Here is a 12,691-nt window from a genome sequence, read left to right as displayed (position 1 = left end):
TATTTCAGCTTTTACTGTGCAATAAAAATGACAGTTTCTAATGTTACCTTTATTCTACTGCTCAGTGTGATTGTGGCAATGCCAAAACTAAATTGCTTTTCTTTTGTTTAAATACCTTAAAAAAATGAAAACTTACTTCCTTTGCCTTGCCATATTCTCACACCCTTCTCTTCATATCGGACAATGAGGAAGTATTACATTTTGAAGAGGTGCAGGTGCACAAGATGTTAGTATCACACGGCTCTGATAACTCTGTGATAATGACGGTTCAAGCAATTGCATTTCCATCACAAGACCATGGAAAGATTTGTATCCACAGGAATTAAACATAGAAGCTTTCTATTATAATGACAGCAAGCGGAGATCTTAAAAAACGTGAGAAATTTATACAGAAAGTATATTGGAAATCTGTATAGCTTTTTCCTTATACTAACCATATCAACTATTAAATGAAAGTGGACAATCCCTTTAACAGCACTGGACACGTCCACAAAAAGGTTTCATTAGTAATGAGGTAACAACAGCATGCTTGAAAGAAGAGGGAACAACACCAGAAGAGAGGTTAAAGATTTTGGTGAGGTGAGAAGTGACTGCTGGAAAGAAGGACTGTATGAGATGGGAGGGGATAAGGTCACTGATACAGGAAGTGGGGCGAGCAGAGGAAAGGAGCCTGGGCACTTCTTTTACCATGACTGGCTCATAGGATGAGAATGAACAGGGTGAGATACAGGAGGGAAGTAACCAGATCTTCAGCCCCAAGGCCTGTGACAGGTGGCTGCACCTTTGGTCTTGTTATTGAATTAAGAGAATCGAAGAGTGTTCTGGGATTATTAGAGAGCGTGGATATTAGATTAGTGAAATAGAGCTGTTTGGTGAGGTGAAGGGCAGAGTTATAGGTTCTTAGCATAAATTTGAAGAGAAGAAGATCTGCTGACATGCAGATTTGTCTCCACAGATGTTCAACACTCCAGGAGTACTGCCGAATTAAGCGATTTTGGTGAATGTGCAAAGGTTGCCAACATCTATGTTGAAAGGGTTGGACTGAGGGAGATGCTACCTCATCCAGGGCACTTTTGAGCACAAGATCTGAAAGGAGTATTCCGGGAATATGAACGTCTGATACAAAAACTCATGATTCTATAAATAAATGAATGTAACAAAACTCTGTGTCATTAATCACAAAATGGAGCTTAAATAGTTTGTTTTTTTATGATTTTATATTTCCACTCTAAAGTATGCAGAGTTATCACCAAGATGGCCACCACTGGAAACCACAAATCCCAAGATCCTTCAGTTCTCAGTAACTCCTCCTATCTCTTATACTCTGCTTCCAGTGATGATGTAACAGTCTGTCCTGCTCTGTTACCATAGTAATGATGTGTAACTGCCATCACCACAACACTGGCCATACTGGATGCACTGCAACCAACCGACTACAGCCAAACTTAGTGATGATAGGCAGGTACAGGACATGTGATGTGGACATGTGACCAGCGGCCATCTTCTGTCCTGTGTCTTCTCCACGCAGAGGAAATTAACGGACTGATTAAAGAGCCAGTAGCATTTTAATTGTTAAAATGTCAACAGCATTTTCTGCTATGGGGAGCAAAATTTTAAATAGCAACTAATTACATATTAGCTTATATTTTAAGGACCCATTTGTATATGGATTATGCCGATTCCTGGAATACCCCTTGGTTAGTAGCCGTGTTTCGACAGGAGAGAGAGGAGATGGGGGACAGTGATGACCACAAAATCTCTGTGAGGTGGTGAGTGCTAATGGCACATGGGTTCCGGTAAGTGTAGTAAATGAGCATATTCTGTAATGAGAAAAACTATTTACAGTAAAAGAGAGAAGGTTATGGTCTGCAAGTAGAAAAGTAGTATTAGTGAAGTCAGAGGCTTAAGGGAATCGGGCAAAAACCAAGTCTAGGATGTTTATTTTTTTTTTTATAGGTTGCCTTGAATGTATGAACTCTAGGTGGATATCTTCTTTCCAGTGGGGCTTATCTGCTAAGGGTCCCTCTTTTGGGATTTGCGTTGCTGGGACAGGTATTTAGAAGGGGATTGTGTCGCACGCAATCGGATTTTGGCGCAATCGCGATGACTTTCATGCGGCAGAAAACGGGGAGACGGGATGTCGGACGATTCGATGGATTCGGACTGAGCACGGGATTTAACTTTAAAATTGTGATGCAAGACATGCACTTACATACACCGGGAAGAAGAAGGTGAACTCCATCGGATCTGAGCAGGGAAGCGACAGATGTAGGAGATCGGGAGCGCAATCTTTGGGAATCGCGGCACAGTGCATTATCGTCGGACAACGCACAGCGGGGATCGTGACAGGACCGGGTGAGTAAATCTGCCCCAGTTGTCTCTGGCAGGGAGTTCTATAATTACAGCCCTGGGAACCTAATTCTGCCCTCCCCTGACTATATGCCAAAGATTACTTAGATGCCTGAAACATGACTGACCCCCCCCCCCCCCTCGATCTGTGATGTTGTCAACATGCATAAATCAAAGCTTCATTATCTCAATGACTATTCATGAAAGAAGAATCTGCAAATATATACATAAAAACAGCAAATCTATCCGGTACTCTATAATATCTTATACCACCTTCAGTTTTTATTCTGGATAAATGGAATGTATTACTTTACCAGTATCAGAGTAAACCACAAATTAAACTCATAAATCTCTGCACCTTGCGAGAGACACTTTCTCCTTCTCCAGATGAACATCTCTTTTCCCTGGCTGCCAATGTGCACAGGAAGGTTGCTCGCCTTAGGGTGTACAGCATCCTGCTCACTTGCCTTGTTTTTTCTTTTCACAAATTGTCATCTTGTGGTTATAGAGGCAGAGGGATTATTGGCGAATAGTAAGAGAAACTGATATTTAACATTCCTGAAAAAGAACTGATTCTTATAACTTATAAGATTTCAGAACACAGAAATGAGCACACGAATTATGGAAACATTATATGGAAACATTACCAGGTAACAGACTAATTGTCAGGTGCTGGATAAAGAGGTTTACCTCTACCTCCTACAAAATTAGCAAACAAAATAGAGTTAGGTGATATAGCTTGTCTGTGGAACAGTGGCGTGACAAGGAGAAGCAGGGCCCCATAGCAGGCTTCTGCATGGGGCCCCCCTTCTCACTTAAGAAATATACATATTTGTATACTCACACATGCAAGTTACAATCACACAGTTATACACACATATAAAGCATATAACATATCACATATATGTTATATATATTTATGTTATGCTGTACAATGTGCAGCATAATATGTATATAATAGTGCACGTCCTCCACTCTTTAGTATGTCAGGTAGGATGACGGGGCCCCCTGACACTGTCGGCCCCATAGCGGCTGCTATGACTGCTACCACTGCAGTTACACCCCTGCTGTGGAATTTGATGTGATTCTGCTAACTCATGGGCATCTAGGCTCAATGTGCTGTATGTATCATCTATTTGGGTTCTGCCTGGCATTGTATTCTAGTTACTTATCATTTAATAATTTAGAGGTTTCTGTATAATTATATCAAGTATTAATAATAAGCTGATTCCCCCCTCTTAAAATAGAATGATGTCTACTGAGATGCCATAAAATGAATGTAGAAAAAAATAGGGGCCACATTTATCAAAAGTATTAAATGTGCAGTTTGCCTGTGGAGCATGCAGGGTGCTTCAGTTTCATGAAAAGTGGCATACGGTCTTCATTAATGTGGCGCCCCCTGCACTTCTCGGGAAGTGTGGACCAATTTTTTTTGTTGGTACACCTTTAGCATAGAATGTGCAACACAATTCTGTTGAGTCCCAGTTATAAATGTGGTGCACGGTCTGACTCTGCACTTGAATGCTGCTTTAGGTGCAGAATTTTGTCATATGTCAGGTATAGTGCTGCTGCGACACAATACTGACACTGACATGCTTGAAATATATGTGCAAGCAGTTACACAGTTTTACACAGCATGTGGGTGAGATCAACTTTTTTTTTTTCACAAATCAATAGCTCTTGGGATGCAGAACAACTTTGCCTATTATCTTGATTACCTATGTGAAGCAGTTTTTGTTTTTTTTGCTATCTTCTGATGTTTAACATGGCTCTTGCAGTAGCTTGTCTCTTGGCTGTGCTGGTTCCTCTTATGAACTGTAGATTTGCAAACAAGATACGGGACTGAAAGAGGGGAGGGGCTGCTTATCACTGTTAACAAAGGAGGAAAGAGGGGCAGGTCATGTGACATTGCTCTCTGTGCTTATAGCAGAGCTGAATGTGTTCAGTGCTCAGGATACAGAATAGTGAGGTACAAGATCTTCCCTGTTCCCTATCAGTCCCTTAATTCCAGTCTATGATCCTACAGAACTTTATTCATCTTCCTCTTCACCTTATGCTGCATCTCCTCCAACTTTCTACAATAATCTATTAACCCTTAGTGTTCACACAGCATAGACTATACACTTCATGTAACTGTTTTACTTCTGATTTTGATGGAAGGTGCCAGGCTTCACCATATGCATCCTGTATGTTCGCTGTGCAGTGTTCTGTGGATTTATCTGTTGAAATCTCACTGAAGTTACTTATTCAAAGGACACAAGATATCATGGGAACTGTGGGCAGCGTGAAACAACTTCAGGGCACATACATAAAGGGGTTAGTCTCCGCCCACTTCATCACTGCTGAGATTTTTGTCAAACAGCTTCAGAACAGAAAATGCCAGAACATTGGAGTTACACTCCATCTACTATGCTGGAACTGTAAATCACAAGCACTTTACAAGTAATAAAGATCCCCAAATAAAATGAGACAACTATCGCTCCAAACTTTTTATACAAATGATTGATCATCTTGGAAAAGGAATAAAACAATTGGGCAGCTGAATTCCAACAGATTCTTAACTCCACCAACATCTGATGTCTCAGGAGACATTCCCAAAAGATAAGCAGATGAACCGTCCAAAAACAGCAGGTTCAACCTTAACCCATGGCAATTTTATCCTATCTGTCCTTAAAGGGGTATTCCAGGAATATGAACATCTGACACAAAAACCCATGATGATATAAATAAATGAATACAACAATACTCAATGTCATTAGTCACAAAACGGAGCTTCAATAGTTTGATTTTATGATTCACAACATTTTATGTCCTCTCTAAAGTAGGTGGAGTTATCACCAAGATGGCCGCCACTGGAAAATACAAGTCCCATGATCCTTTAGTTCTCAGTAACTCCTCCTACCTCTCAGGCTCTGCTCCCAGTGATGATGTAACAGGTTTTCTTGCACTGTTACCATAGTAATGATGTGTAACTGCCATCACCAAAACACTGACCATACTGGTTGCGCTGCAACCAACCGACTACAGCCAAACATAGTGGTGATCACATGACCTGCCCAGCCAGGTGCAGGACATGTGATGTGGACATGTGACCAGCGGCCATCTTCTGTTCTGCGACGGAACGCGCGGAGGAAATTAACGGACTGATTAAAGGGCCAGTAGCATTTTAATTCTCCATTAGAGTGTATGTCATCAGCATTTTCTGCTAAGGGGAGCAAAATTTTAAATAACAACTAATTACACATTAGCTTATATTTTAATGACTGATTTCTATATGAATTATGCTGATTCCTGGAATACCCCTTTAATAATAATAATAATTCTTTATTTATATAGCAGTTACAGATTACGCAGCGCTGCACACGGCTTGCCAAATCGGTCCTTAGCCTACAAAGAAAAAAATACGCCTATTCAATAGTAAACAATGGAATATTAAGCTTTAAAGGGGTTGTCCACTTTCAGCAGATAAGTGATATGGTTTGTGTAAGGAAAAGTTTTCCAATTTTCCAATACACTTTCTGTATCTATTTCTCATGGTTTTTACATCTCTGCTTGCTGTCCTGCTATAGAAAGCTTCTGTGTTTACTCCTAGCGGACAGAAATCTGTCCATGGTCTGTGATGGACAACATGAAAGTGGAAATAGGACAACCCCTTTAACTATGTGCCAAATCAGGCCACTGGCGAGGTGTTTCATTGTTCATGAATGAACATACAGGTAGTATCATCTCTTTCAAAGCTATTGATTCTCCATTGTCCCATATGTCATCCTATTCCTTACACTTCACTCATTGAGATGACGGATATGGAAGATGATAATGACACATGAGACAGATGTCGTCTCGGTAAGTTCAATGCAGGACAACAGAATGATCACTTTTTTGTCATTTTTGACATTGAAATCAATGAGACAACAAATGGAAAACTGATACGACGGATAAAAACTTTACCCATATTCGGCATCCATATGTATTCATGCATCATCTGATGCCTAGAAGAATCCATGGAGCAGATGACATGTCCGGTGTGAATTGCATCTAGCTTTGCAGAGTTGCCTAGATGTGGTGAATGTGTAGTAAATGTACGTTGTGTTAAATATTAAACAGCGGAGCTCAGGTGTTCTTACTACAACATATAATTGGTGGAAGTATCCAAGCAACTGGGAAAGTGAGATACAGGTTGTCATCGCCCATGAAGTGAATGAGCATCACACAGATATCTATAATCTGAATCTTTGAACTTTGTTTGCAGGAAGATCTCAGCTTAGAAAATGTCGAAGCAGTCGGCATCAAATGTCAAATCTCTCCAGGTATGTGACAGCTCGTGATTGTTGGCATGCCCTGTACATTTGCTGTTAGCTTGTGTGTGATGTTTGTATGTTTTTACTTATGCTATCAATATTATCTAGAATAGTGGACAGTAATAAGATTTTCATACTTAAATTCACCAAAAATGTTTTATTTTTTCCCATTACGTAATACATATATTTATATATAATTTATTTATAGGTTTTGCAGTTTTATTTTTTTATGCAATGGCTCGTTTGTTATGTCCAAAAAAGTGCCCCAAATTTTAGATTTGATGGAGTGTTTTCCAAAGTGTTCAACAAAAGGACTTGAGTTATTCCAAGATTGATTTATAACAATAAGGAGAACTGACCCACCACAGATCATGGGAACAGGGGTCTTGTTCTTACTAATTGATGGAGAGGCAGGTCAAGGATGTGTCCTGTTGCTCCAGCTAAAGTGTTAGAAATTGCAAACCACACTCCGGCACTCTCATAGAGCGTTGTGCTGCTCAATTTTCAACGTTCCCATAGTATTGAATTAGGAGACAGGACATATGCTCCATATGTTCCATCAATAAGTTAGAATGGAACCCATGTTATTGTGATCGGTGGGGATTGTTTCCTGTGATCGTGAAGGTCTCAGCATTTGGCTAACTGTCAGATTGTTATGGATAACAATACATACTGGTAATACCCCTTTAAAGAATACCTGCAATAAGAAATCTACCTATTAAGGTAGATTTGATGACAAGTTCCTACTGACCTTCTAAACCCTAATCTATCTTTAGCTAATACTAAAATACTTTCTACATTGAACTACAGTTTATCTAACTAATATGCTAATTTCTGGCAGAGGCTAGCCCGTGGCCTAAGCCTTCCTGAGGGCCCATGGCCACCCAAACCACCCACAAAGTTACACTGAGAACGGCCTTCCTCATACATATGTTTCTCTTCTCAATATTTAATAATAGAAAAACCAGCTCACCCTCGCTCCTTTCACCTTGATTTCCTTGTGGCATGGAAAGCCCCGCTGCTGGAGCCAAAAGCACACTTTTACTGTCAGCTTTCAGGACCCTTGGAGGACCTTCAAAGGTCCTGATATGGCTCTTGTGTACATGTGTATTGAGAGCAGGAAGAGATGTACGAGGATTTCATGGGTGAATGCCAGGCATTGTGACATTTTGCCCCTATTGCCACCTACATGCCACTTTTTTAGAAGGTGCAATTGGAGGGGCATGGGGCGGGGTGTAGTAGACTCATAGTATAACCCGTGAGTTGTGTGTTAGCAGGGGGAATGTTACGATGCACCCAGTCTTGACAAATTCCCCATGTTGCTTTTTACCCCTAATGTCAGTAATCAGTGTTGATTTGTAGGAAAAATCCATGATGTATGTATAATATATGCTAGGCTGCATGCACACCGTTGTGTGGACGTATGTCCAGCCACAAGTTGCGGCTGAATATACATCCCCATAGACACATGTCCCCGATAGACACAACATGTGCTCACCGTACCATGCCGTTGCCACTTTCTTTGGCTATAAGAACCGCCTGCGGCGCTATTTCCTTTGGAGTGGGGAGGGGGTGAGCAGCGCTCATGCTTCCTCCTCTCCAGTGCCCTGCCGTGTGCAGTCTATGTCCTAGTTTTCCATATATGAGCAATTCTTCACCTACTTTCTCATTATTCACCACTCCATATGATATCTTTTTTAACAATCTCTATTTTTCCACTCTTTTATATAATGGGTAATGGTAACCGTACACCTGTGCCTTGTCTTCTGTAAAACCTGCCACAGCCCGATGCAAACTGAAGCACTACAAAATCATCACAATTATGTAACCTGTAAAAGCCTCATTGTGTAACAGAAGAATACACAGAGGAGTATAATCCGCAGGGAGACTCTTGTATTAGAAGATTTTATTGTGACCTAGCATCAGACAGTTTGTCTGAGCTTATAAAGCTTTTCTCTCTTCTTAAAGTCAACCTACTCCAGCCAGAGCTTCAGAAACCTTGTGCCAGATGGCCTTTCTTTCCTGCCCCCTTCAGATAAGATGTTGTATTACATCCCAACCAATCCACTGGACACGCTATCCCCTACAAGGGGACTCCAACAGAATTGGAAATAGGCTCCATTCACATCTAATTTTTAGTACTTTATCAGCAGATACGCCAGGAAAGCTCCCCGCATATACACTGAGCCAGTAGTGGATTATAATATAAGCGTTTTAGTCGGTAGCCCGTGACCTAAGCCTTCCTGAGGGCCAATGGCCACCCAAAACACCAACAAAGTTACACTGAGAACGGCCTTCACCCATGAAATCCTCATACATACGTTTATCCTCTAAATACTTAATAATGGAAAAATCAGCTCACCCTCGCTCCTTTCACCTTGATCTCCTTGTGGCACAGAAAGCCCCGCTGCTATAGCCAAAAGCAGAAATGCAAGAAAATTGTTTCCAGCCAGGAAATAACAGGTGTAATTGAACTTTACTGAAGCATCAAGCAAAACATTGTAGATACAAAGGCTTTAGTCTGCGCGTTTCAGGCTAACAAATGCCCTTACTCATAACTTGGGCATTTGTTAGCCCGAGACACATGGACTAAAGCCTTTGTAACTTGGATTTTTTGCTTGATGCTTCAATAAATTTCAATTACATCTGTTATTTCCTGGCTTTATATTCCTTTTTTGGATTCCTCTTCTCAGTACACATGTACACAAGAGTCATTTCAGGACCTTTGAAGGTCCTCCAAAGGTCCTGAAATTGCAAAGTGAAAGCAGGCAGAAGGGACGCATCCTTCATTCCCCAAGAAGCTTGATTCTAGTACCATATGTAGGATGTGACTTCCAGACATGTAGGGGCTATAATATTCATACAGCCCAGGGCACATAGCAGTCTTAATATGCCCCTGTACTGATATATAGGCAGAGGAGGCATCCACTTTGCCCCAGATGTAGCAAGCTCAATCTTTCTATCTTGCTCTCTCCTGCTAAGTTATGTATACGTTCGGCAGAAATCATTTGAAACAATGGGGGACGGTTGTAAAGTATTGCACCCCCCCCCCCCCCGGCCTCCAATGAGTGTACGCTCAGGGAAGTCTCCAACATCCTTATATGAACAGTTACAGCAGTGGGGGTAAGACCCCCAACATCTTCGTTCCTTCTTCCGCTTTCAGAGGGACGGGGGAGGAAAATATATCCCACTGTATCTGCACAATGTGATATGTTTTGTCCCTTTATTGTGAGTACACAACAGAAATCTGCCCAAGGTATACTCACAATGTAGAGCCAACATTTGACGTGAATGCAGCCTAACTCTCATAGTACAAGGAAAGTTGAGGTTTGTTAAAAATAAGCAGCAGAGCCGGTGTTTAGGTTCTCTGGCACTCCTCCCTTTATAAATGAAATGATATTTTTGAGATAATATTCAGGTTCATTGCTTTGCTGTGTACAAGAGTTTTTATTCTGTTGCACAACAACCACTTCATCTCTTTAGTGAAAACTGCTGAGCTGAAAATCTAATAGGTGACAACATATCTTAAAATAGTATCCCTCCTAATTTTCCATATCTGCTGCCTCACGTACCATCCGAACTGGGACCCGCAGTGCTCATAACAGAAAGATTATCCTTACTAATTGTAGCGCAGCACAGTTGCCAGTTATTTTATTTCCCACAGGAGCCAATCACAAGGAATGGAAATGTCTATGTATTTATAGGGTACCTTCTGATGATAGATGTATTATCTGGGGAAGTACCGATAAGTATCTATTTATAGGATATGAAATAGGAAACCCTGGTAAAGTTTTGTTTACTTCAATCCCACCCTGCCCCTTATAATGCAGGTCAATTTTTCATCCCTAGTTTTAAACAGCAGCATATAGGGCCGCACCACTAGAGGGAATGCAGTGATGTTATACAACTTTTATTAAAGGGTGTTACAGTGAAAAGAGATATGTTTTATTTTGTATAAAGCTCTGAACATCTCCCCAATGCTTTACTATACATGTTCAAGGAAATTGCTAATAAATAATAATTATTACACAGAAAAACAATTATGCTGGAACCACAACAGAAAGCAAAACACATTGGGGCACATTTACTTAGGTCCTTGTGCCAGTTTTATGTTGGACTTCTTTTATGTGCAAATTGCTTGCACATGTATAAAGAAGTGTCCACTCAGTGGGGATCATTTACTTACCCGTCAGACGGAATTCATCGAGTTCATTGTCCGATGTTAATGCACTGTGCCGAAATTCACTAGAATCGTGCGCCCAATATCCTGCATGTGTCACTTCCCTGCTCAGGTCTGACAGAGTTCACCTTCTTTTTAGTGGTGTATGTAAGTGTATTGTCTTGCGACACAATTTGAAAGTTAAATCCCTCGCTCAGTCCGAATCACGCCCCCCAATTTGTGTCGCATGGAAGCCAGCGCAGCTGTGCCAAAATCCGATCAGTGCGACACAATCCCAGCAGAGACACCTGTTAAATACCTCTCCAAGCTGTGCAAATCCCCAAAAATACAGAAAGTCAGGTGAAAGTGTGATCCGCAAAACTTAGTAAATGACCATGCACCACATTTAACATGCAAAATCTGACAGAAGTGTGTCGCATGAACCACGTGAAAGGTGCACCAAAAAAAAAGGTTGGGGCCCTCTGTCGGGGCTGTGATTCATGAAGAACAGGCGCGCCACAAATCATGAATCAGGCTCCCTCTACACACTACACAGGCAAACTGCACATTTATCAAAAAAAAGTGCAAACTGGAATCTGTAGCTCCCTGCTATGCTTGAGAAGTGTGCACCTTTTTTTTCGGGTTGACATGCTGCAGAATTGTGGTGCACGGTCCGACTAAGCAGTCACAGTCCCTTTTGGTGCTCCTTTTTTCTGTCTTGTCGGACATAGTTCAGCCATGACACAAAACTGGCACAGACACTTTATAAATACATAGGCAAGTTTGCAAGTTCTTTTCAGTGCAAAATCAGACAGAAAACTGGCGCAAATACTTTAATAAATGTGGCCCATTTATATAAGTGCAAATATGAACATCTGCACTAAAGAGACTGATTGTAAGACTTTATTTTACACAATATTCCCAAATACATACAACAAAGACACGTAACACATTACATATTAGTCATCAAAGATGCAATATTTAATATCAATTACAAACATCCTTCACCAGAGCCCGAATCAGTCTGGTTGTCCGACGTCCACGCCCCCGATTTGTGTCGGCGCCGAAGTTGCACAATCCAATCACGTGCGTCAAAAACCCGGGAAATTCAGGGAAAATCAGAAAAAAATCAAGAAACCCAACGGAAATGCGTCAGACGGACCCTTAGTAAATGTGCCCCACTATTTTCTTCCTTGCCTTACTATGTACCATGTAATTCCTTTATTTGACCACTTGGTGCCACTATATTGATGCATGATAAAGTCTAGCCACCAGTCTCTTCAATGCGGATGTTCATGTTTGTTTATGTTTTTGAAACTTTGATATAATAAAGATGATATAGTGTTTCCTCATATGGTTCTGACATTGAATATTTTTGGTGTTGTATTTTGACAAGTGTCAGATTCACTTTATGTACTTACCAGCCAAGTGTTTGTATGTGTGTAGTACCGATAAAGTAAGTTGTAGAATTCTGAAAGGTAACGCAACTACTAATGGACTGCATTATCTTTCAGGCTAATCTGAATATTCCTATGGGAGCATTCCGACCTGGTGCAGGACAGCCACCGAAGAGACGGGAAGTTACACCTGAAGCAGAACAGGTAACAATATATTGTCATCAACCACCTTTACCACCAATGATGTCTCCATTTGAGATGTTTCACGTGTCTGTCAATGCAGAAAACCTTCACTAACACCCTAACCATGGCAAGGACATATCTTGGTATCTTGGATGCACTTGCTTAGAATACATCCTTAATGAATCACTAAGTGGTTTTAGATGATTTGAAAAATTCCTGCAAGGGGCAGATTGGCCCTGGGTCTGTAAATGACGAATCTGGAACCCCGAAATGGGAACTCTTTTCTATAAATTTGAAAATCTTAG

At 41.0% G+C, this 12,691-nt stretch overlaps 1 protein-coding gene across 1 annotated transcript in view; it reads left to right on the top strand.

The window, feature by feature from the left end:
• SMPX (small muscle protein X-linked) overlaps positions 1-12,691 on the top strand; it is a 63,494-nt gene that overhangs the window by 17,715 nt on the left and 33,088 nt on the right. Inside the window, exons 3-4 of the mRNA XM_072137984.1 lie at positions 6,599-6,656; positions 12,321-12,407. Coding sequence (XP_071994085.1) covers positions 6,618-6,656; positions 12,321-12,407 — 126 coding nt within the window. The 5' untranslated portion in view covers positions 6,599-6,617. The remainder of the gene's footprint in view (positions 1-6,598; positions 6,657-12,320; positions 12,408-12,691) is intronic.

This window comes from Engystomops pustulosus, chromosome 2 (assembly GCF_040894005.1).
Source record: "Engystomops pustulosus chromosome 2, aEngPut4.maternal, whole genome shotgun sequence".
In the NCBI taxonomy this organism is placed as follows: Eukaryota; Metazoa; Chordata; class Amphibia; order Anura; family Leptodactylidae; genus Engystomops; species Engystomops pustulosus.
The sequence above is the reverse complement of the archived record's forward strand: the minus strand, read 5'-3'. Positions and strand labels throughout refer to the sequence as shown.